Source organism: Mchenga conophoros, linkage group LG7 (genome assembly GCF_057382185.1).
Source record: "Mchenga conophoros isolate Kocher_MC1m ecotype Shallow Benthic linkage group LG7, M_conophoros_male_GT1.1, whole genome shotgun sequence".
In the NCBI taxonomy this organism is placed as follows: Eukaryota; Metazoa; Chordata; class Actinopteri; order Cichliformes; family Cichlidae; genus Mchenga; species Mchenga conophoros.
The window spans coordinates 43,479,462-43,505,043 of record NC_140532.1 but is presented as its reverse complement, the minus strand read 5'-3'; the positions used below and the strand labels follow the sequence as shown (position 1 = coordinate 43,505,043).

At 39.4% G+C, this 25,582-nt stretch overlaps 1 protein-coding gene across 1 annotated transcript in view; it reads left to right on the top strand.

Annotated features, from left to right (window-relative positions):
• The window catches only part of gnaz (guanine nucleotide binding protein (G protein), alpha z polypeptide), a 33,022-nt gene extending 14,381 nt beyond the window's left edge, over window positions 1–18,641 (top strand). Inside the window, exons 2-3 of the mRNA XM_085279421.1 lie at window positions 1,846–3,139; window positions 15,870–18,641. Of these exons, the coding sequence (XP_085135547.1) occupies window positions 2,417–3,139; window positions 15,870–16,214 (1,068 nt within the window). The 5' untranslated portion in view covers window positions 1,846–2,416 and the 3' untranslated portion in view covers window positions 16,215–18,641. The remainder of the gene's footprint in view (window positions 1–1,845; window positions 3,140–15,869) is intronic.
• The last annotated feature ends 6,941 nt before the right edge of the window (window positions 18,642–25,582 follow it).

Sequence of the window (25,582 nt, the reverse complement as noted above, 5' to 3'; positions counted from 1 at the left end):
CAGGGTTAGCTTGCCTCAGAGTAAGTGGTAACAAAAGACTCCTGTTAAGGGAAGTAATCTGAAGAGGCAGAACATAGGTATTATGACAATGTTTAAATGGGAAGTGTGCAGGTTAGTAAGCATGCTTTCAGTAACTATCTGCTGGATCAAGGAAGAATCAATAGTGCATTTATTTTTCATTTCTTCTTCTCAGTTTTGCATAAATATGCAGATAATAATGTCATACTAGGCTAGAGCTTGGCTTGGCATAAAAACCAAAAGCAGTGCTATCCCTACTCCCTCGAGCTCAGAAATAAATCTACCAGCACCTTTAGAGCTCCCTCATTCAAACACCTACCATAAGTACGTCTATGGCCTTTAGTATGCAGCTTGTTTGGATAACGACTTAGTCCCAGTCTTCGAGCAAAATGTTAATAGTTACAATCAGAGAAGTTTTTAAAAGTAAGCACACTTACTGCTTACATAGAAAGAAGAGGGAAAGAGGACACCAGATACTAATAATAAAATACAGAGATTAACTGACCATCAATAAGTGTTAGCATCTCTATAAAAGCAGGAGTTTTGGCAGTTTGCAGGTCTGGAGCATTCAAGTGTGTGTTAACACAATGCCACCATCTTCTTGAGAGTGGACATCCCAGCAAATTCACCCCAGGGCAATGCTCAGAAAATAAATAAATAAATAAATAAAAAAACCCAGAAAAAAACCCAACCTGAGCTACATCTTAGTTAAAGTTCATGACAGCACAATTAGAAAACTGAATAAGTATAGCTTTTTTGAAGGGTTGCCAATAGAAAGCTTCTTCTCTCTAAATTGAACATGGTAGCACAGCTTAGGTTTGCAAAGGTGAATCTCAACAAACTACAGGACTTCTGTAACAATGTCCTTTGGACAGATAAGACCAGAGTGGAGATCTTTGGCTAAGATGCAAAGCTCTACATCTGGTGAAAACCAAAGGCGGCATATCAGCACACTGTGTGGGCATCCCACATACTAAGCATGGTGGTTTAGGGCAAATGATTCAGGCTTGTTTTGCAGCCACACAACCTGGGCACCGTGTAATCATTGAATGGACCATGAACTCCTTTGTGTACCAAAGTATTTTAGAGTCAAATGTGAAGCCATCTATCTGACAGCTCAAACTTTGCTAAAATTGGGTCATGCAAGACAATTATCCCGAGCACAGCAGCAAATCCACAACAGAATGTTTGCAAAAGGAAAGATCAAGTTGTTGCAATGACCGAGTCAAAGTCCAGATCGCAACCTGACTGAAGTGTTGTGGTAAGACCTTAAGAGAGTTGTGCAGAAACAAATTCTTGCAAACCTCAATGAACTGAAGCAACTGAAGAGTGGAGCAAAATTCCTCCACAATGATGTGACAGACAAAAAAAAAAGATTACTTCAAGTTTGTACTGCAAAAAGTCTAACTACAAAATGTAAAACATGGTATTTTCACAGTAAATACTATGACTGATTTAAAAGGTATTGCCAAATGGAGCTTTTAAATGTAACTTTCGCTTTTATAACCATAGACTTAAGATGCAAAAAATACAATCCATTACAAGCAAATGAAAACATATTGTCTATAATTGCACAAAAAATGGACATGATATGAACCTCACTCCCCTAGGAGAGAGTCTGTTGTCAGCTGATCTGTTTGTGTAGGTACCAGACAAAGTAGGTAAGTGTTAATTCCTCCAGTGGTAACTATTTGTGCTGAAGTAAGCTTCTAACCTCCAGAAAAACAAAAACATATATAATGAATTGTCGCTTCAGCACAATTGTCATTAATAAAACTGTTGCTATTTATCTTGCTCACGACTCCTCTCTGTCTTGTGTGTTGGCAGATTTGGAGGCCTTCAGTTGACTGGGAGATATTTCACCACAGGAAGACCAAGCAAAACAGGCCAAAGATACAACTTTGGTGGATGATTTCAGAGGCTGAAGAAGGGCAAAACACTGCAAGAGCCATGTGGGAAGAGAGTGAAAGGGGTTTGCTATTTGCTCGCATCAAGCCTAAACACTTTCTCTACTGACATACACTGAACGTTCTCGAACCTTCCTCCAGAACATTTTCTCAGGGGGAGCCCCTGCTATGAACCCCAGGCTTCAGTAGGCAGTCAGACCTCAGAGCCAGGCCACTGTGTGGGCATCCCACAAGTCTGGGTTCTGCCCACACAGAACTCACAGACTGCCCCTGAACAAAAAGCATGAAACACTCCTGAGTCACTCGTCAGTGTGGTAGCTTTCCTGTCTTGTCCTCAACTAGTCTATTGTGAAATCTCTGAAGGCCTGTACACACAAACCCCCCTCTTCTCTCCTTCTACCGCCACATATTCAGTCACCACTTCATTACTATTTGCTTCCCCATCAAGTAGCAGCACGAGTTCCTTTGGGTTTACCACGTGGTGGAGGACCATGGGATGCCGTCAGAGCTCGGAGGAGAAGGAAGCGGCGCGGCGCTCGCGGCGGATCGACCGCCACTTGCGCTCAGAGAGTCAGCGGCAGCGGCGTGAGATCAAACTGTTGTTGCTGGGCACCAGCAACTCTGGCAAGAGCACCATAGTCAAACAGATGAAAATCATCCACAGTGGAGGCTTCAATCTGGAAGCCTGCAAGGAGTACAAGCCACTCATCTTGTACAATGCCATCGACTCTCTCACCCGCATCATCCGTGCTCTCAGCACTCTTAAAATTGACTTTCACAATCCTGACCGCGCCTATGATGCTGTGCAGCTCTTTGCCCTTACAGGGCCAGCTGAGAGCAAGGGGGAGATTACTCCAGAGCTGCTAGGGGTAATGAAACGTCTGTGGGCAGACTCAGGGGTCCAGGAGTGCTTTCAACGATCCAATGAATACCACTTAGAGGACAACACTGCCTACTACCTAAATGACCTGGACCGCATTTCTGCACCCGAGTACATCCCCACGGTCGAGGACATCCTACGATCCCGTGACATGACCACTGGGATTGTGGAGAACAAGTTCACCTTTAAGGAGCTCACCTTCAAGATGGTAGACGTGGGCGGACAGCGTTCGGAGAGAAAGAAGTGGATTCATTGCTTCGAGGGCGTGACAGCAATCATTTTCTGTGTTGAGCTAAGCGGCTATGACCTCAAACTCTACGAGGACAACCAGACGGTAAGAAAATTCAGCTTTAAAAAGGCCCAACTTTTGTTCTGACAGTGCAAATGCTCTTATGCACAGATGCCTAAACAAATGCAGACAGGCAGCAGCCACTCAGAGTAGTGTGAAGAGGGACGAGGCAAATATCTACCCAATTTGCACAAATTCAGTAATTATTATCTCTTGTTAAAAGTTAATTGCAGTCATGAGAGAGGGATGTTTCTCACCATCAGATTAGAACATTAAAGTGGAGACAATTCATCTCTTTTATACAACAAACACCATTTATCCGATTTACTGTGTGGATTTTAGGTACCATTTATCTTATCAGCAGCATCCTAGTCTGTAAGATTACTTCTGATTCTTTGACAGGCAAACTTAAAAGCAGAGATATCTAATAATCACCTGCCAGTGAACTGTAGTTCAGTTTCACAGCTTGGATATTCATGCTATGAAACAATCAATGTAAGAAATGGCTTCCGAAAAGTCATTTTTGCTGTGTCACTTCCTCTCTGTGCATCCCCTTCTAGAGCACAGATAAGCCTCCTGTGGTCACATGGATCCACCGAGACACACATGGTTTTTAGTTCGTGTCAGAAATTGTTTGCTATAACATCACTCTGAAAGTATTAAGGGATATGTTCAAAACACTTTTTAGAATCGGTGCTGTTAGATATTTGCTGACAATTAAGGTAACAATTGTGTAGTTTGATTACTGAGTTTCCTGGAACAATTAAGAAATAAAGATTACTCAGTAAAGCCATTGAGGCTTACATAACTTGTATGTTTAGTCTGGTCTCCTCTAAACCAATAAAATTATTAATTGCACATTTTCCTGAAAACCCTGGCAGGCAACTGTTAATAGAGACAAACTGAAGGGAGCAAATGCACAGTATCCAAATTTAGGGAACTTTGGTTGCATGATCTCTTCTAAGGAAAACAAAGATTTTTTGTCATTTTTATTTTTCAACAGGCAAAGGATCTAGGACTTTTTAATTCTCTGCATAAATCCAGATTCCAAAATAGTTCTCTCGATTAAAACATGAAGCTCTTCTCCTACCTTGGGCTAAATGTGCAAAAAAAAACCCACCGAAAAACAGTAAACTGTGGTTCCACTTTGTGCGTTTGTTTTCTGTGTGGGAACATTTTGTAATGCTGCCACTTTACAGTGTAAAATTTGCAAAACACACCACTGAGCAAAACCAAACCATGTGCTGCTGCTGACAGGTGCTGCTGTTACAGCTGTGACGCCAATAAAATTTCTGATAACTGCTTGTGCAACAAATGTAATTACCACAATAAACAAAAATGAACTTAGCCACATTAATTCAGACTGGTAGCCACTTGTGACATGGTACCCAAGACTACTCAAAACACGGAATGATACTGCTTTACTGAACTTCATTTATAGTTTTAGTTTTCAATTTAGAAAGCCTTATCTACATTTTAAGTTCCTTATCTAATGTTTTTGGATGGTGAAATGGATTCTCTTTGCCTTAATGTAGTAATCACAGTTATTTTATATCTGTCTAAAAGAGGGGAACGGCTTGTGTTTGTTATCTTCTCTTCATGGTTTTGGAATTTAAACGATTTCTTCTCCATAGCATATTCATCATCTTATCTGAGTGTTTTAGAAAAGTTACTTCTTGTTTAACTGCCTCCGGGATAACGGAGGATCAACAATATAATTGTATTTGGTTATGAGGGGAGATCGTCTCTTGCTTCACTTTTTCCACGATCCCAGCATCCACTTTCACCTTGATGTTTTACAGTCAACTCCAGAAATAGCTCAAGCGCAGAGGAAACTTGGTCATTGCTGGAAGTGGACTGGCCTGATAATGCATGGGTTACCCGGATAAAACAGGGTGTACATCGAGCCAGGTTGGAACATGAAATCAATTAGCTTTATAGGTTAAAAATAAAGTCTGAGGAGAAAATGCAGTATGGTGTTAATTGAGTTCACAGAATAAAGTGTGAGGTTGTACCTGTGAGAATTAGCAGATTGTGCAGGCACTGTATAGCAATGGGAGTTAACTGGTGCAAGGAAAAACAACTTTTATTATTCAAACAAAGGCGAGGAAAGCTATCAGAGTGTATAAATCCAAAGGAAGGGGAGTTATGTGGATTGTCAGGAAAATGCATGATATACTTATGAATTTAAAAACCAAAAATGCCCTCATCAGCCACTTGATTGGGGACACCTTGCTAGTATTGGGTTGGATCTCTTTTGCCTTCAGAACTGCTTTAATGCTTTGTGGCATAGACTCAAAGTGTTGGAAAGGTTCCTCAAAGATTTTGATCCACATTGACATAATAGCATCACAAAGTTGTTGCAGACTCGGCTCCCACTCTACTACGACTCAGCGGTGCTCTACTAGATTGGGATCTGGCTGCTGTGGAGGCCATTTGAGTAAAGTGAACTGTGTCTTGAACACCGCCACATTCAAGAAAGCAGTTTGAGATGATTGGAACTTCGTGTCATGGCAGAAGATACACTGTGGCCATAAAAGTATGGACATGGTCAATAGCAGCATCCAGATAGACTGTGGAGCTGTTACTAAAGGGCCCAAAGTGTACAAAGAAAATATCTCCCACACCATTACACCATCACCAGCATTCTGAACCTTTAATACAAGGTAGGATGTAGCCATCTTTTTATGTTGTTTACAAGAAATTCTGACCCTACCATCAGAAAATTGAGACTCATCAGACCAGGCAACATTTTTCCAATTTTCTCTTGTTCAATTTTGGTGAGCCTCTGCGAACTGATAGCTTCAGTTTTCCGTTCTTAGATGACAGGAGTGGTACAAGGTTTGGATTCAGAGATGCTCTTTTGCTTATATCAGCTGTAACAAGTGGTCATTGCAGTTACTGTTGCCTTTTTGTCAGCTCAAAGCAGTTCGGCCATTATCATTATCATTGCCCTCAATGTAAAGTTGTTTTGACTGTGAATACACAGTTTTATTCTTTAGTTGGACAATTAATGCAATTCACACTTGTGTCAAGGGGAATTCTTGGCTGGAAAAGCAAGAGGAAAGATATCCATGATATCCATGCTCTTTGGCTCAAAGTAATAATTTAATCATTAAGCATTTTTGCAAAAGCAAGTTTTGATCTTGATCTACAAAACAGCACAAAAGAAGGAGGTTTTAGTGTTTGTGTTATTACGAAACAAGAGGAGTTCCCAGATGGTACAGTGGACACATGTGTGACTGCTGTGATTAAAGCATCTTTCTTTCAGCTTCACGAGTGAACAGTCAGCTGTTCAAACACACGTTAAAGTCCGTTTGGCTCGACACCACCGAACAGAGGCAGCAATATAACATAGCTAACATTAACAGTGCAGTGAATCCTGCTTGTGCCGTGATATTCAGGACTGCAAACCGAGCAGCATCACTGACTTTCAGCTTGTTGTGTTTGTGGATATATGACTGACTTTAATTATCCATAAAATCATCACATTCTCTGTAAGATTAAGGTCGACTATTGAACGGCGTATATTTTGAAGTAAAGGCTTTAAAACCAAGTTAGTACAAACATCGCTAATGTCACATAACTTTCCCGACATGTGGCCAACATGTTTTAATGTTCTTCATTATAAAAACATTTGCGCATAAATAAGTGACATAATATTCAGTACTTACTTCCGAAAGTTTACTCTTCGGCGACTCCGCTTCCGCTGTTTTTTTCAGCAAAATTATCCACACCACCGCGGCGCTATAAAATCTGGGATATGTTGGGCCATGAAGGCTACACCGACCCATCCTTAAAATTCAGGAAAATTAAGGACGCATTTGAGGGCTGCATTTCGAGCAGCCTTTGAATTGGGACAGCCTTCATCGTGTCGCTGTGACGTAATCGGCCTTAAAATGCGGCCTTTAAGGCTGCAGACCGAGCAACCTGAAACAGTTTCTCATCTGTTTTGGTCTTGTAAATTTACGTGTAAATTCTGGAAGGATTTCCACAAGTTTATTACTGACTTTGTTCTCCCTAATCTTCAACTGTACTATAAGGATGTTATCTTTGGCTATTATAATTTTAAAGACAAGGACAATGATGCTTTCTTTTTTATAAATTTGGTTTTTATTTTTGGCAAAATTTCATATACACAAAAGCAAAGTCCTCGGCAGAAAGCCTGAACTTCTTGTATTAAAAATGGAACTTGCACAATATATAAGGACAATCTCCTCATCAAAAAACACTAAGGCTCTCAAGACTGTTAACATCTGTAACCGATTGAAACTGCTAACTTGATTTTGGCTCTTGCAAACTTTTGTTTATTTATGTTCCCCTTAATTTATTTTATTTTTTGTACTCACTTTTGTCTCACTGTCCTTGTCACTCTTTCTGTTCCTCATTGTACTACCACAATGTCATCTTTTATGTGATCCCTGTTTTACTTGACTGTATGTCTATAATGTGATAAATAAAGTTTAAAAAAAAAAAAAAAAGGCTGCAGACCCTGAATTGGGATACAGCGTAAATCCTGTCATTGGTACTTCCTGGCTTGTGTAGTTACTAGGTAACAAAAGCTCAACACTGCCCCTAGCGTCCTGGAGCACTTCCGTTGTGTTTTGGAATTTGCATGTGTTTTGGGGTTTGCATGTGTTTTGGAGTTTGTACGTGCTTTGTCTCTAGGGGCTAATCACCGAGTCACATCAATCATACTCGTCAAAATTACACAAGAGAGCATGTAACTAATATTGCTTTATAATAACCATTGTCAACAATAATTTTTAACTCTAGTGAAAACTAATAAAAAATAATGCTTATTACTAATGTTCTAATTTATGGTAGTTTGTGTTGTTTACTGTACTGTAGCTATAAGATGTGGATGACATGGGCACACATTATATTTTATATGCCATTTTAAGCATGTCTTAGTGGTTAACACATGCTGCCATTTTAAAACAAAAGTTTGATAATCAGGTAGTTTTCAGTCCAAAAGTATCAAATACTGCAGTTTTCTCAAAGCGGATAGTATCTAGCATACAAACCAGGCGTACTTTGAGGTTTGTGCTGTATCAGCAAGACAAATCTCACGATTCATATGGGTTCATGTGATGAGACAAACCAAAACCAATAGTATTACAGTGCTGAAAAATCTGGTTAAAAATCTAAAGCTCTGCACAAAGTTTAAAACTACATTAGCATACAGGCAAGGTAAGCTGCTCAAAAACAGCCAGAGAAGAACAAGTTAACATGTTTGTTACACAGAGAAATTGTGTGTCTGAATTAATCTACCAAAGCTACCCGACTCTTTGTGAAAAGTAATTACCCCTTAAATCTAATACTTGGTTGAAAACATGCAATCAAGTGTTGGTGATAACTGACGATGAGTCTTGCACATCACTTTGGAGGAATTTTGGCCCACACTTCCTTGCAGAATTGTTTTAATTCATTCACCTTGGAGGACTTTTCAAGCAGAAAAGGCCTCTTCTAAGGTGATGCCAGTGCATCTCAATCTAATTTAAATCCAGACTAGGCCACTTTAAAAACCTTCATTCAGAGGTGGACTTGCTGCTGTTGGACATAAACTAATATCTGGATATTTTCCTTCAGAATTTTCTGGTAGAGAACAGAACTCATGGTTCTGTCATTCGTCCAGGTCCTGAAGCAGAAACCAGACCCAGACCATCACACTACCATCTCTTTCTCATTGTTGAATCATGAACTCTGACCTTAACTGATGAAAGTGAGGCCTACAGATCATTAGATGTTGTTCTGTACTTTACTGTCATTTACTTTTTGTGGTTAGAAAAAAAGCAAAAATTAAAAAAAAAGTGCAGATTCTGACAAAAATGGTGATTACGAAGTGAAACATTGGTGACTTTTAAAACATTAAAACTAAAATGAATTAGTATTCAGTACAGAATGCAGGGCACACGTGTGTGAAGCAGGAAGTGTAAGACTCTTATGTAACAAGCAGTGTCAAAACTCTATGTCTTGTCTTACAACAGACACAACAAGCAGTGTCAAAACGCTATGGCTTGTCTTACAACAGACACAACAAAGACTATACATGTCCAAAGTCTGTTGTTTATACAGTGCTACATATAAAATACATATGTATAACAGATATTTATATTGGATACTTAGTGGTTTAAAATTGAGGAACTTGGGTATAAATTCTGGCAATTTAGTACAGCTGCCACACCACACCCAATAAATCTACATGATCATCAGGTTGCAGTATTACACCACAGCTACATCGCAAAGGTTGCTGGAAACAAGCAGCTTCCGTTCAGGGGAAACATTTTTTATACATTTCTGAGAAATGTTACATTTTCCATCTTTTTAAGTTAGGTTATAGGGAGTCAGCAATGTAGACTCCAAAGATTTAGATAACAAGGCATGACCACATCCTTGCTTTAACATTTTGCAAGATAATCTGCAATAAAGTTGAAATCAAAAGCAGCAAAATGAAGCTGGGTTGACACATTATAATAATGTTGTTAGAGCAGCTGGCTCCATAATGAGGCATTTTAAAGGTCTTTAAATATCTCTGACCTTGTTAAAAGCATGTCAGTAACACTGAATAAATTTGCACAGTATGCAAATTATTTGCGTAGACTCATTCATATTTTTTTTTATTGCATCACAAATATCGAACATTTTATTCAATGAAAACACTTGGAAAGATTATTAACATCTACATTAGAAGTGCCACAATTGAGTCACAGAGTGTAAAACCATTAGTTCGTGGGAATTAAAACTTTGCATTACAACAAGTTTCTCATGAACAAAAACCAGGGTACTGATTCAATAGTCCTACCCAGGAGTGACTCATCAGTTTTCATTTAAGTGCATCTCTGACTCACTGATTTCTCAGAGTAAGGTGGAAGTGCTGTAGGTTTGAACCCAGTCATTGCAGGATGGTTTAATAGAAAAGTTTGCCCTGAGGCTTTGTAAGAAATATATAAGAAATATATTAAACATAGTGACAAACAACACAAGAGGACTGAAAAGGAAAGCTGAATTGCACAACCACATTTGGTGTGTGGTCGTTGTTGGTGTTCTTAACAGTCATTAGAACTTTTGAGACATTCATCAGATTTTTCTGCGCATGTTTACAAATACATTTAAGCTGCTTTCAAGAACAAAAGGTCCCATTTTATTGTGATACCTTAATGCTGTGACCGGTGATCACTTAAGTGGTTTCAGCATTCAGGATTCATACAAGCAGAAAAAAATCAGAACTCATCTGACCGATAAAACACTGGTTCCGTTTCCATGCATCAACTCGCGCAAGACAGAAAATGCACCATAATAATTACAGTATATTTACCCATCATCCCATTGCCTGATGCATTTTCGCTGTCCCATCCCTGTCTTCATAATGAATCGGTTACCACGGCTACTGTTGCTTAGCAACAGGCCAGTCAAATGCTCCTAATCCTGTGCTGTTGACAGTGAGCTGTGACTAGGGAAGGGAGGATGAGAAGGGAAAGGAGCGGGGGGGGGGGGGGGTACAATAAACAGCAGCGCTGGAGAGAATAGATGAAGTTTCATGCATGTATTGTGTTCCTGTTCGAGTGTTTGTGTTATTATGAATATGTAGCGCAGGTTTATATGCAACGGCTGACGCCGAGCAACTGCAGTCAATTCTTTTTATCTGTGAGGGGAAAATGAAAAGCATAGATATGAGATTAGCGCTTGCTTAAGCTTGTGTTTGCCAAACATGAGCACAGACGCTGACTGTACTGTCAGCTCTACTTCTATTGTTTCATTTATTATTTCAGTAATCTCTCAAATGGGAATTCATTACCTGTCACATGAAAGGACGCTGGAAATCAACGAATAGGGTTTCACGTTTTCGAATGTGGACCTTTGTTGTGTGTGCCTTATCTTTCAAGCTACAGCAGAGATGATGTGTGAACGGGCCTGGATGTAAAACATTTTCCCTGATCGGTGACTTTGAACAGTAGTGGCTGTTTTTCAGAATCGCTCGGGCATTAAATGTGTTTCAGACAGATAGTTTTTTTCAGAAATATTTCCAGCCCTGTGCTTCTTAACTGGCTAATGGGTTCTCAAAGGCATTACCATCATGTTTCTTCGTATCAAATAATGGTGTTTTGGAAAAAGAGCTTTCCATTATATGACTAAGAATACAGAAGATATATATGACCCTTGTTATAGCGACATACAAGCCTAGTACCTGTCATGGCCTCTATATTTTTCTTAGAGTGCTTTGAACTTTGTCTTATTCACATCATTGTCATAATAAGATGACAGACAAAAATATTAAACAAAATAGCCTAGATGAATTTGTTAAATTTGTTTAGCTCATGTTCAACTTTTTTTTTTTAAAGTGCTTCTGGTCATGTGTACAAATACATTGTGTTTATGTTTGTTTGCCTGTTCTTAACAGCTACACCCTGCAGTGTTGCTGCCCACAGTAACAACATTAGTAATTAAAAAGAGAGCGGAAATAGAAAGGGAGCGGTCTGAATAATGCAACTCTCAGGTGCAACAGGGAAAAAAAAGAAATATGTTGACAGAAAAAAAGCAACCTTGGCAGACAGATGCAGGGTGTCATTTCTTGTCAGGCAGTGACATGTAAATTTAACCTTAATGAGTAATGGAGAGATGGCTGCACACTTAAATGGCTTGTATTTGGGAAACAAAGCAATGACACAGTGATGAACTTCCTCATTAATACTTAAGCTTAATTAAAGCCCACACCGCTCTCTTGAGTACTCTGGCAGGAGGAGGTGAGGGGGAAGCAGGGTGTGTGTGCGTGCACATATGTGTGAGCATGTCTGCATCAGTGGGTGCTTGAAGCAAAGGAGGGGGTCTGCGTACTTTGGGGACCCCCCAACCCTGCTCTCCTTCCACCCCCCGTTAGGAAACACTTGCTGTAAAGTGATAGGTGGCCAGGTGAGGAGACTTGAGAGTCCCTTGGCTCAGCTGGCTGTCTCCTGCTATGCTCTCTTTACCATCTGGGCTCTTGTTTTGACACCCTGGAAAAAGGAGGAGTGAACTCAAACAGCCTGACAGGACCATATGCGGTATACAATGTTTAGGTCTCAGCACCTGGGATGCACACTTGTGAAGGAAGGAGAGCTTGTGATTCAATCTGATTAGGTAGCGACATGGGACTGGTAACAGAAAGGAAAATAGACAGACAATAAAAGAAAAAGGCACTTAAATGCTTAAGTGCAGAGCAGATTTGGCAAACACACTCTTATGCAATTTGTATTGAACACTAAAGCCAAAATTATTTCCTTCTTCCTGTTGTGTCTCATTTTGATTTTTTCAAGCAATTAGCTCATTTCTGGATGGGACAATAAGGCTTTAAAAAGACATTTAGACAGAGCTCGGTGAGTTGATCACCTTCTGTTACAACAGATTTTCTTTTTTACTTTTGAGGCTGCTTCCTTCAGTGGTGCATTTATTATTGGATACTCTGTCAAACTGTTGCATTGATAGCGAAAATGACTGCCAGGGAGCCATTTAATGATTCTCAAAGTTAATGGTTTAGTGCATACTTTGATTTTCAGTTTTTCTTTAGCTTTCTACTACACTATTTAAATTATGCTCAAAAAAGCATATATTATTCTGGCTTTACAGTTCACTCTTTACTTGAACAGTCTGTAAAGATTACAGCTTTCACCAGACTAGCTTGCTTTCATTTCATCTGGCTAACTATCACCACTCAATCCACTTTATCACAGTTATTTCTCAACCTAATTTTTTCAACATGCAGGGGTGCCTCCAGGATTTTTAAAGTGGGGTGGCACAAGCTGTGCCAATAACCAGTAAAAGGAGGGTCATTGGAAATTTTTTAATTTTAAACCCAGGAAAGCAGAAATATGTGCACAGACCTGCTTCCTTAAACATGGATTAGAAGATGTTGCTACCTCCATAATAAGACAGCAGCTGCACTGAATCACACACAAGCAAGGTAAAGGTAACATAATCTAGTTAGAAAAATCAAAATATGTTACATTTTACTGAGTGCTAGAAGAGTTAGACTGGTTGGCAACTACCTACCAAGCAGCGGTTGGGGGTTGCTGTCAGTGGCTGAAATTGAAATTGATTGCCAAAATCCCAGTTGTAAAGACTTAGAGACCAGTCTGGTAGAGACCCCTGGTAACGACCAATCACATGTTTTTCTGTTGCTGAGTGGACGGTGGAAGTTGCCTGCTGTTGCTAAGTGAAAATAGTTGCACTATAGCACTGCATCGACAACGTCCTTCAAATTGCTTTGGTCTCTAGAAGATTGTAGCCATTGCCCATTGGAAGATGTTTAGTTGTGTTCAAACAATAGCCAGCTATTTGCTAAGCGGTGGTGATACTGTGAAACTTTGCCCTCAAATTAAAATTAGCATATTTTGAAATGTGATGGTTTCGTGGTTTAGGCACGGCATTTACTATGGTCTGTGTTTCCAATCTGTGTCGCACTTTTCAAAATTTCATTACTGCTCCATGGTTAGTTACAGAGTGTGCAAAAATTTGGCATCTTCCGTACAAGCTACGGGTGACTGCGGTAATCTACTAGCGATGAAAGCAATCACAAAGAGGTTTTTAGTAGATTTCACCAAACAACAGCCAGCAATCCACATACCCACTAGCAAACAGTCACGGAGTGCTCATTTTTCCCTAGCGACAGTGGTTGCCAGGTGGCACTCAACTGGTCTGTGTGACTGAGGCCTTAGATGACGACAGGCAATGGACCAAGCCACTGTAAAGTATTGTATTCAGGTATTGTTTCCCATTCAGGATTCAACTAGTAGCTTGATATACTATTATTTAACATTACATAATTATCTATTTACAGTGCCTTGATGAAGACAGTTGTTGTGCACGGCACCTCTGTTAATAAGGCTTAAAAGGTGGCTGCCGGTCAGGAAGAGGCAGAATGTACAAGGAACCAGGACTGAAACTTCGGACTGTTTGTATCACAAATTCATTTTCAGTTTCACAGTCAATACACCCCTGGTGGCATTTCTGCTCTTTCAGTGAACTGCAAAACAATTAGCATAATCAAGGGTACTGTAGTTAAAATGAATAATCACTGGATGTACAAAAAATAAAACTAGCTAAAGTATAAACAATATATAGAGGTTAATTAGGGGGTAAATATCAAGCCTGAGGAAACTTTGGTGAAAGTGTATGGAGATTGTGATGTATATGTGCGTGAGTGTGCTTTTATTGCTTAAAACTAGCACTGAAATGAATAAAATAATTATAAGAAAACATAAAAAGTGCACTAACACAGTTTGTGCATGTGAATGCGGTCTTCTTGGCACACATTAACAGCTTTAAATGCATTTTTTGGAGCAGTATCTAAGGGATACCTGCAATACAAGTTTCTCATAACTGCAGTCTTTTCATCATTATCCAAAAATAATGCACTTACACCACTGAATTATGAGGGTTTACTTTGAATCTGGCAGCGATTTCCTAATCCTGTGCTATTTCCCTCAGTATCTCTTTTTTTTCATGCTGTGCAGATCTTGTGATTTGCTCAGAGCATCATGTTGTTTCTGTAACCTTTTAAACAGCAGCGTTTCATCTGACAACCTCCCAGTCACAAGCTACTGGCCACTCGCCACATGCCAGCAGATGCCATGAACAGATCAGCTTTCTCTTTCTTAGCTTTGCCTTATACAATCAACATCACATGAGCACAGCTGTAAGAAAGTGCATACATACTCATGTTCGCAGGCTTTTTGTTTTTTCTTAAGCACCCTAACCTGCATGTTTTTAAAGATTACTGCAACACGCTATCAAAAATGAGCTGCATAAAGTTTCAAAAAAACACATAACTGTGGTAGTCTCATTTCTCTCGCTAGTAGTCCTCTCTGCTCAACCCTTACTTTAAGTCATGGCTAACGGATTTGTCTGCAGGACACAGCAGGCATCAGCGATTTCCATCAGAGAGTTGTGAAATCTATTTTTTTATCTCACTTTAGAGAAAATGAATGTGACATCTAATGTGGTCCTACGGCTAAATGTGATAATTGACCCACTTTTTGAAAAGCTCCAATGTTATTTATCAAAGTTTAAGGCTGAAGGTGAACTTTGTCATCAAGCCACAACAGTTATAGCATGCTAGGAAAAAAAAGTTTTCAGCATCCAAATGAACCATAACGGAAAAGAGGTAGGCACTGAGAGGGAGAAATCAGTGTTGTTCTTATTATCCTTCTGTAAGCTTTCCTAAGTCTCAGCTGCACAGTGTTTCTGTTATGACAAACTATATAAGGCCATAGAAGTGTGTTCCACATGAGCCACTCACATTTTCTTATATGTGAGCTACTCTTTAGGGAATAAGTTAGTTTGTTTGACTAAAGACTTGAACACGTTTTCCCTGACTGATCATTTCACTGTGTAGGACTTGGATTAAGCAAGCAGCGGAAGAAGAGATAATCAGCAGTTTTAGAGGAGAGCATAAGAGTTCAAACAAAGGTCTGCGGCTGTCTTAGTCTCAAGTCTGTGTTGACATAACAGAGAAGGCGTACCTTTGGCTAGTCTAGTAGATGTCTGTGACATGTGCTGGATGATTTCAGACTTAACATGTCCTCATTTACCTGAAATCTCGAGCTACCAGAATGAGTCCAGTTCGGTTAGTCTATGTTCTTAACTCTTCACAATGCGAAAATCTGGGCTGGCTTGAGTTGTTATTACAAACTAAATGCTACATTTTCTTTGTCATGAAGTCATTTTTCTCATGATCTTTTTTCTCCCCCCCCCCCCCCCCCCCCCCCACTACTTTTCTTCCCCTTTCTCCTTCACACAGAGCCGTATGGCCGAGAGCTTGCGTCTGTTCGACTCCATCTGCAACAACAACTGGTTCACCAACACGTCGCTCATCCTCTTCCTCAACAAGAAGGACCTGTTGGCTGAGAAGATAAAACGCATTCCCCTGACAGTGTGCTTCCCCGATTACAAAGGTCAAAATACCTATGAGGAGGCAGCTGTCTATGTGCAACGGCAGTTCGAGGACCTCAACCGCAACAAGGAGACCAAGGAGATCTATTCGCACTTCACCTGTGCCACCGACACCAGCAACATCCAGTTCGTGTTTGATGCTGTCACGGACGTGATCATCCAGAACAATCTGAAATACATTGGGCTATGCTAGGACCTGACACGGGTGGGGTGGGGTGGTGGTAGGGGGTGAAAAGCGGGCTGCTGTTAGCCTGCCGCGAGGCTGGATAAACAAAGGCATGTTAGCCTGCCGGGCAGTTTATCTCTTTGAAGAGGGGGCAACAGAGGACTGGAAAGGAAATGAGTTAATAAGACAGTGAGGGATGGACAATACTGTAGATTCAAGTGTTTCAATGGAAACAACAGAGCTGAAGGTCCATGGTTGAGGTGGGATTTCTACCCTACATGTTTGCACTGAATATGAGTATGCAGAGACACCCAAACACATGCACACCAACACACATCCTTATAGTTTGCTCACACGTGCGATCTTCAGTCAGACACTGGTTTGACAAGGCAACACTGGAAAATTTTTAGAAAGCTGCCCCCAACTGCCTGTCAAACCTGAAACCTGAGTCAGTTAATGCTGCTTAATTGAAAATAATTTCTGCAGAATCAATGCTCTCTTTTGGCTTTTTACCCAAACAATAGTAAACGGCGAGGGCACCTGAGGAGACACAGATATAGAGACAGAGAGAGAGCCTGTATTTCTGGGGGAAAGAGAAGTCAGTAAACATGACGTCACAGGTTTTCTGCCGAAAAGAGGAAACTGCCACAGTCTAAAGTTGAAGTGAAACATGTTTTTTACGCACCATTTCTGTTCTTTCCTTATCAGCTGTCTGTTGTTGTTCTTTTCCTCTCTTTCTTTTATCTTTTTGCGCTTAAAAAAAAAGAAAAGAAAAAAAGAACATGTCTCTCAAACCAGCTTTTACAGCAGGTCCCTGACTTAAAACCAGGAGTATGTTACACTCGGAAGAGTCAAAAGTATTTTTCATTACCGTTTCCAGCAAGAGACAAAAAAAAAAAAAAAAAAACAGTGCCAAGATCAGTTTGTAAATAAATCTGGATCCCATCCTTTATGTTACTTTTTTTTTCTTTTTTTGGTTTAGTTTTTATGGACGAAGACATTAAATCATGCATGATTTTGTTACTTTGGGATACTAATATATTTTCTTTGGGATTATGTTCCTCTTTTCCTAGGTTCTAAATAATATATTCCCAAAAATATATATTAAAGTCAAACACTGTGTACGATTGTACAGTTGTCAGAGAGGAATCTATTGAAAAGAGTTATATAAATATAATAATGATGATCAGAATTTTTATGGTGACAATGCTAACGGCGATGATGAATATACTGGTGATGAAGATAACCTCACTACAGAAGTTTGGGGGTGAAAGGGGAGACTGTAGAAGAACCTGAAAACAAAGAAGCAAACTTTCAAAGTTCAATCGTCCTTGCATTATCTAAATGGAAATTGTTAAACCAGTCAGTCAGTATGATGTGTAAATATACTGTAAGGTACACTCTTTGTTCAAACAACATGAAAAATAACGGTTGAGTTGGGATGCTGTGAGTGCGATAAAGAGAGAGTGAGAGACAGAGGAGGAAGATCCCACTCCACTCCTCCTCTTACCCTTTCTTTTTTTAGTTCAGAGAACAACTCAGCCAAGGGCTTGACTTTACAGGATGTCCACTTCAACAACAGACTAAAACGATGAAACAAACAAACAAAAAAGGACGTATAAAAGGACAATAACTATTAATAAAACAACTTATGCAAATTTTTATGGTGTAGTAAATGTGTTTTTGGGTGGTGATTGTGTCAACGGTGTTTTAAATGTGTTCGTGAGGGGAATGTTTATAGAGGACGGACTGCCGCAGGCCCTCCATATTCTTTCGTAATTATGCTGCATCGAGTGATTTTTTTGCAACTCGGAATAGAGCACCCTTTCTGAAACTTTGCTTCCATCTTCAGTGTCCAAACGATGACAAAAAAGTGTTTGTCCTCCTCGTACAATGTAGCCACTGGGCCAAGCAGAACTCGGACCTAAAGTATGCAATTAAATCACTGCAGAATGAACTTGGCCTACGTGTGATTGGGTGACGGTGCACAGCAGCACACAGACTTCATTCTAATTAGTGTATAAACTCCAGCATCACCAGGTGGGCTGATAGAGTCCACAAATACTTTTGGATTTTTGCACTTCTTAGTTTTTAGTCAAGTAGTCATTTCAAACTTCCCTACTCTAAAGGAAGAAGATATGCTATTAAAAAAATACTTTCACTGTATTCAAACCTATAATAGGATGATATGACCCTGTGGCCATCCTAGTACACTCAAGTGGAACAAACTTTTTCGTGTTTGATTTAGCATTCAGTATGTCACACAGGGGACCAAGCGTTAAATAAAACTACTATTTTGCCTTTTACATCCTCCTCCTTTCATCATGATCTACATCCATGTGTGGGAAATGTCTTCAGGTCATGGGGATATTGTTTTGTGGACTGATTGAACCAACAGTGGGAATCTGTTTGAGGGATGAACATAAATAAAATTCATTTCTGAGAAGGCTGAAATTGTGCCTTATGACTGTCATGTGGTTGGAGTTGGTGCCAACTTTGAAAACTGAGAGAGAAGTCGCTGCAAAAAAAAAGAAGGTCAAAGTCCTGCATTTCTTTCATTAATTTGTTTATTAATTCAAATGAGACTGGAGTTTAAATAATTTATTTGTTTATTTATTTATTTTCCAAATAAAATTTGAAGTACAAACTGGTCGGCCTTATGCTGTCAGAGGGTAGCACTAAGCAGCTCATTGTGACACTGACAGAGGTTTTTAAAGAAAAATAACACAAAAAGTAGCAGTAAAATGTTTCAACACACTCAACAAACCTTTGGTGATGTGTACAGATCTGGGTTTTGTGGTCTAATAACTCTTAAGAAATTCGCTAGAAATGATCGCAGTTTAGCTTGCCAAAACTCATGACAGCTTAAAATTTCATTTTCTAAATACAGTAAAAATAAAAATGCACTCTTGTTGGCCAATCCCAGTAGTTTTAACAATTTTTGAAATACTCACAGCAGTCCATCTGGAAACCAGCAATGTTCAAATTAATATAAATCACCTTTCATCCTCATTCGATGCTCAATTTGACCTCCAGCAGGTCGTCTCGTCTACGTTTCTAAATGCATTGAGTTCAGAGTGATAGACCAAGAGTTTGTCACTGAATGCTTTGGTAAGTATGAAAATAATGTGAATCACATGCTGCCTTTGTAGCCAGAACAAAGTCCGATTTTGGACTGACCTGTCAGACAGCAGCCTCTATGATCAAAATAGCTGGCATATTTCATCCCTGCAGAAGAAACTGGAAGAAATGCTCAGGACTTCACCAATACATGTGACATGATAATTTTTTCAGTACATTGTGTATATACATTGTAAAAAGATGCAAAAATAATTATTCCCCAAGAAAATTAACAAAGAGTGATCTAGAGTAACAAAAATTAGGATGGTAACAGGGCTAAAATAAAGATGATGGAAGGTTCCCTAACTTTTCAATGGTCAGTGTTCCCAACATTTTGAGATATTTAAAAAAAAGAATATAAAATCTTGTGATCTGCTATATTTTAAACTTACCAAAATGAAAAAAATCTATCAGAATATTACAAGAAACTTTGTCACCTAGTAGTCTGTATGGGTCAGTGCGTTCTCATATGAATTCAGAGGTCAGGGTCAGGTTTTTGCTGTTTTACGTGATGGAAATACAGTACATGGAAACAGATTGATGGGCCTATAAAAAAATTACCGGCTTATAACAAAACCTCTGACTGTTTTTACTTTTAGATTGTGAAGCATTGCCCAAAAATCTAAGACTTAAACGGGGGCCAGAAACCTCCGGTTTGTCATCAGTATTGGGACATACAATAAATAATAAGGAAAAAGGACTGAAGCATTTCTAAAAATAAGAAGTAGTTCAAAAAACAACCACAGGCACAGAAAGAGACATTTTTGGCCATATGATGACAGCTCTGAAACAATAAATATCTGTAATTCCTGGCATGCTCCAGCCCTGTCTATTTGTAGGCCTCCTGAATCATTCAGACATTTTTCAAAGAAAGAGAAGGAAAACAAAGCCTTTCCCACTAACTGGTCTTGTCTGTTTCCATGTTGTTGACCAGAACCAGACCTCTATAAGTACTCTTCCTCACGCCATTCCCACTAGGTATGTCTTGTGATTCTGTGTTTCCGCTTGTCCTCAGCTCAACTCTTTTAACTTACTTCAGCTGACTTTTCCCTGTGTCTCCGCACTGACCTCCACATTTATTCTTGCACTCTATTTCCCTCAGGGCGCTCTCTCCCTCTTTCCCTCTAAGCTTTCCTATCTGCTCCCACCTGCTTCTTGGCTGTAAACAGCCTTGTGAATCAAATGGACAAACCTCAAGCAGCTGTAGGAAAATTCCACAGGTCTGGCTTTCTTGGAAGAGTTTTAGTATTTCATCTCTGTCTTTCTTTGCCTGTATCTGGTGGCAAATCTGCCATTTACCACTTTAAATCCAGTCGATCCTCTCATCTCATCTCAGCACTGCTCAGCTTACTCCTCCCTCCTCTGTTTGCTTTGTAAAAAGAATGATGACAGCCAAGCCTCATCCTTCAAACTAACCTTTGGACACTGTCTCCTCCTCTGACCCCTGTAACACAAGCTTAACGCCCTAAATGAAGTTCTGAAAAACAGACTTAACTTCTGTCCTCTTGAAACGACCTCCTGCTTGCTGTCCCGGACCACTGCTGCTGATCTGCACTACTTCCTAATGAGTATTATCAACTGTCCCTGACATCTGGCTGTGAACCATCTGCCTTTGAGTCAGCTCTCTGAGCTAAAGTTACCCTCACAAAACATCTTCTGGACCCTGTGACATCAGCTGTCAAAAACAATAAGTTATTGCCAAATATTAAGTCATTTTTTAAATTTTAGCAATGCCATTTTACTGGATTTTAATGGGTGGATAATGCACACTTATCAGTGTATGGGTAGAGAGGTGAGCTCAATTTAAAAGCAAGATTTACATTCTGTTAAATCATTTTGTGAAACCCCAATAAAAGCTCAATCATAAATTACAGAGTAATAAATTTAGAACTTACATTTATTTATTTTTCCGGAAAATGAACGAGCAAGTGTGCAGGTCCTCTTCTTTGACGATCTACAGCACAATTCCAGGATCACTATAACTGCAAATATCCAGTAAGCAGCTACAATGCATGCTTATCATTTAGTAATTTATGAGCATGCTTTGTTTTATTAAATTATGCTAACAAGAAACAACATGTGGTTGATTGCATTGGCGTTAGTTATGCAAGCATTAGTCAAGAACTAGAACACAATTATGATAATTACAGTAATATAATAATATCTGATGATGGTAGATGTTAAAAACATAAATAAATCCAGAATTCAAAAAGTTTCTGCAATGCATCATGGTGGAGGCGCAACTTTGTGTGCTGAGATTTAGGCTAAAAAACAAAACTCAAAGGATTACGAACTCAGCGGGCCGATATCATCAACCAGTATCAGCTGTCTATAAATGCTGATATTAATCTATCAGTATCGATATTTATTTATCGATATCATTCTATTAATGATAAGGGAAAAATGAAGAGATGATTGAAGAGATGATTGAAGAGATCACCATTCAGATGTTACGAGTGTGAGTTTGCATAGCTTGTCCACCAGAGGGCACTATGCAACTGCCCTGTTTGTAACAACCAGCTGATCCAAGCTGCGTGAACAAGTAAATAAATATCTACGCAAAATCAGTTTACATTTTGTGTCTGAAAGAAAACAAATATTCCTGATAAATTGATTATTAAATGTGCAAATATCAATCTGAAAAAACGTACATCAAGTTGGATGGTTATGCACCATCAATATCTATAAAGAAAAACTTGTAATTCTATCTTTCTAATAGTGGTTCAAATGTTTCTATCATAAGAAAAACAATGTCCACCACAACAAGTCTTTAATATACTGGTATGAGAGGCAAAAGCAGAACTCTCTGTACTGAAAACAGGCCTTAACAGGTCTGAAGTGGTGGGGAAGGCCTTGGTCAAGTCCATATCACAGTGCCTGTGGGCATCAGATAAAGTATGCCAACATTCCTCTGCTGAAGCAGAGGCTATAAAATAATATTTCACTCAGCTGCAGTTTGGCTGTGATTGCACAACGCCAGGCAATATAGACTGAATCACAAAAAAGGCTGAGGGTTAGGGCCCAGTCCTACTAGTCTTAAATTTGAAGCTTAAATCCATTCCAGTAAATGGTTTCCATATTTAACTTTGTACCAAGCCTTTAGTTATGTTCACAGTATGGGCAATAAAGTTACAAAATTGCCAAACACTGGCAGCTACGTTGTCACTGAGTTGCAGTTAAACTGTTGCGCAAAATGCAGGATTGCATTTGTGAACTTTCACTTCCTATTCAGTTAATGTTGCAACAGTAAATCACCAAAACACTTGTTTCACAGGGTTCCTCAGTCTCAGTGACTGAACGAGCAAAAACCTCTGACAAAAAACAAACAAAACAAAAAAAAGTCTGACAGTAAATTCACCACCACCAATCCAATGAAACCACAAAACTAACACCAGCACCGCCAACCCACAGCAACCCTCGTCGGCTTCCTGCTTCCAATGCGTGTCCCTGCAGCAGTGCCAACTGATGAGGTGTCAGAAATTGTCAGACTGACAGATATAGAGACAGTCACACTAACACAAGGCCAGCAGGAACTGATCAGTGAAATAGTGATGCACAGTAGCTGCTTTGCCATTTGTCTTATTCTGCAATGAATCACTTCCTCCTTTTTTTACTATTTTGGTTCCAGGAAAGCACATACAGGACGAAGTAGCTCCTGTGTTTAGCTTTGGTCAAGTGTGATAGTCTAATGCTGTTAGCCAGTTAAAAATACTTTTTTCCGTCTTTTGTGTGCGTGTGTCTGTGTGTGTGTGTGTGTGTCTGTGTCTGTGTGTGTGTCTGTGTGTGTGGGGGGGGGGGGGGGGGGGGATTTGTCTGCCAAACTCTATGAAAAGCTCTTCTCCGCACTGTGCTTTTATGAACTGCACGCTCTTTATTACTGTAACACTTCTCCAGCTCTGTGGAGAGACAACACTCTGTCTGTTCACATTTTCTATGCTGGCCTCGGTTAATTGCCATAATGTGCTCCTAGTCTGTTGCAATTACTTTTCCCCCCTAAAACATTTAAATGCTTGGGTGTGGGCAAAATGGCCTGCAGGCATTATTAAGGTGTCAGAAAACATACTAACGCCACAATCATTTGCTGTACTGTTGACAAACTTATTTTTGACTGGGAGGTTCTGTTTATGAATGAACAGTATGTCTGTTATGCATTGACCTTGTGACCTTGATTTGTTGATTGCTCTGCACTAAATAATTTTCATCGTTAGTTGAAAATTGACATCTGTCTATTATTGCAATATAGCCTGTATATAAAAGATAACCACTATAACATCATGCCTTGGTCAATGAAGTCCTGTCTTTCAACTGTAACTTGGTGTTATGCAACTTAACAGTGGTGGATCTGACAGTAGGACCCTTATGCCAGTCCTTTATCTTCCATTTTGAATCTAATGAAGGCTACAATTATGTTGTGTTAAATAAAACATGAAATTAGCAATTGAGACTATAAACACAGTAAACTGGGCAGTTTCCCCACAGATCTCAAAACAGCTTCTTTTTGCAACCAGAGGAGTTACTCTAAAGAAATCAGACTGGCTTTCGATTGGCCAACTTATCTGTGCGATTAGGGTTACATCGCCACCTGCTGCTTCGGCATGCTGTGGACATTAATATTTTCATGTGGACAGTAGAAAAATCCTCATTTTCATGCACTCAGAATAACCCTTTTAACACAATACAGCGACAGAACAGGTGCGAAAGTGAGAGAAACTGAAGCATGCGAAGGCTTGCACTGAGATGTGGTGAAAAGAAGCATAGAAACAGATGCAGGTAATGTGTGTTTTAATTGAACAATAATACTGTAGATGCTATTAGTTGTAACCATAGCTGTTCCATCACATTTATCTCTCCCTAACTCACTTCCATTTCTGAGCTTTCTCTAAAACTTATTCAACTTTCATTGTGTTTTCCCCCCACTTTTATGTTTTATTCAGTTTGTGTTTTGCGTGCTTTTTCAGCATTTTTCTATTATTTTTTCACGGGTTCAGTACAATTAACTGATTTGCTATGGATTTGGATTCTTTCAGATTGACAGTGTGATGGATTTTGAAGGATACACTTTTGACAAGTTGAAGTAACACTCCTTATTTTCTTCCTGAACCTGGTCCACAGAGTAAAAAATCTTCTTGAAAAAGTAGCTAATTTATGATCGATACTTGCTGAAAATCCTGTTTTTAATCCACATCAAGATTGCAGCTGCAACCATATTCCAGTTCATTTTCTTTTTATCTCCCTTTCCATGGTGACCCTGCATTTTATAACCCTACTTAAGGACCAGAATCATTTCCAGCCTCTCTGAGACCTTTCATTGTCATCTGTTCCATTACTTCACAAAGATCACAAAGATGCGAGTTCAGAGAAGCAATCCACCTATAATTAACAGGCTTACAGGTTTTCCAAATTCTGGGCAGTCTGCCCTCCAGTCTAAAAATGCCTCAGATGCCTTATCACTAACATCATCTGACCTAACCTTTTGGATGATTTTCGCTTTGATTTTTCCATCCTTCCATCCATTCATCTAAAAAAAAAAAAAGCACTTTTCCGTGAGATTTGCTTATGTCTGATAGCTTTTTAACAATCACTTAGTTTCTGTTTTGTTTTGTTTTGTTTTACAGCCAGGTTGATTCCACGTGCATGCTGCCCTATGTCACTTACGTCATTTTCTTTGCTGAGAAGATAAATTTATCCAAAGGTAGACAATACAGAGTAGTCCAACAATAGTTCACAATCTGAACCCCTTATCCTGCTCAGGATTACTTCCCTAGCACATCACATTCAGGAAAATGTGAGGCAACTGCATCCACCAGGACATTTGGTGCTGATAAAAGCATTTGTCTTTATTCAAAGTCCATGTAATATAGGCCAAAAGCATCTAATCACAGAAACACTTTGTCCATGTAATAATTATTAAATGCCACTATATGGGCTACTACAGGGTCATAAATGATACTTACTCTGTCTCTGACGTATGAAAAACTGATACTAGCCAAGCCGCTGTCCTAACAGCACCTCTCCTGACAGCTATTTTAAAAACATAATGTAAAACATTCACCTTCTCAAAATTGTACATTTGCAGCGTCTATGTAGAAATAACAACCCCAGAAGTCCTGTGTCCATGAGGCCCAGGCTGTTTTGATGGACAAAAGGAGCCTACATAATATAAGACAGGTGATTTTAATTTGTGGCAAATAATAGCTTACCAAATCATCCAAATAACTTATCTGGAAACTTATCCTGGAAATCCAAATGCATGTTAACAACAACAACTTGGTTAC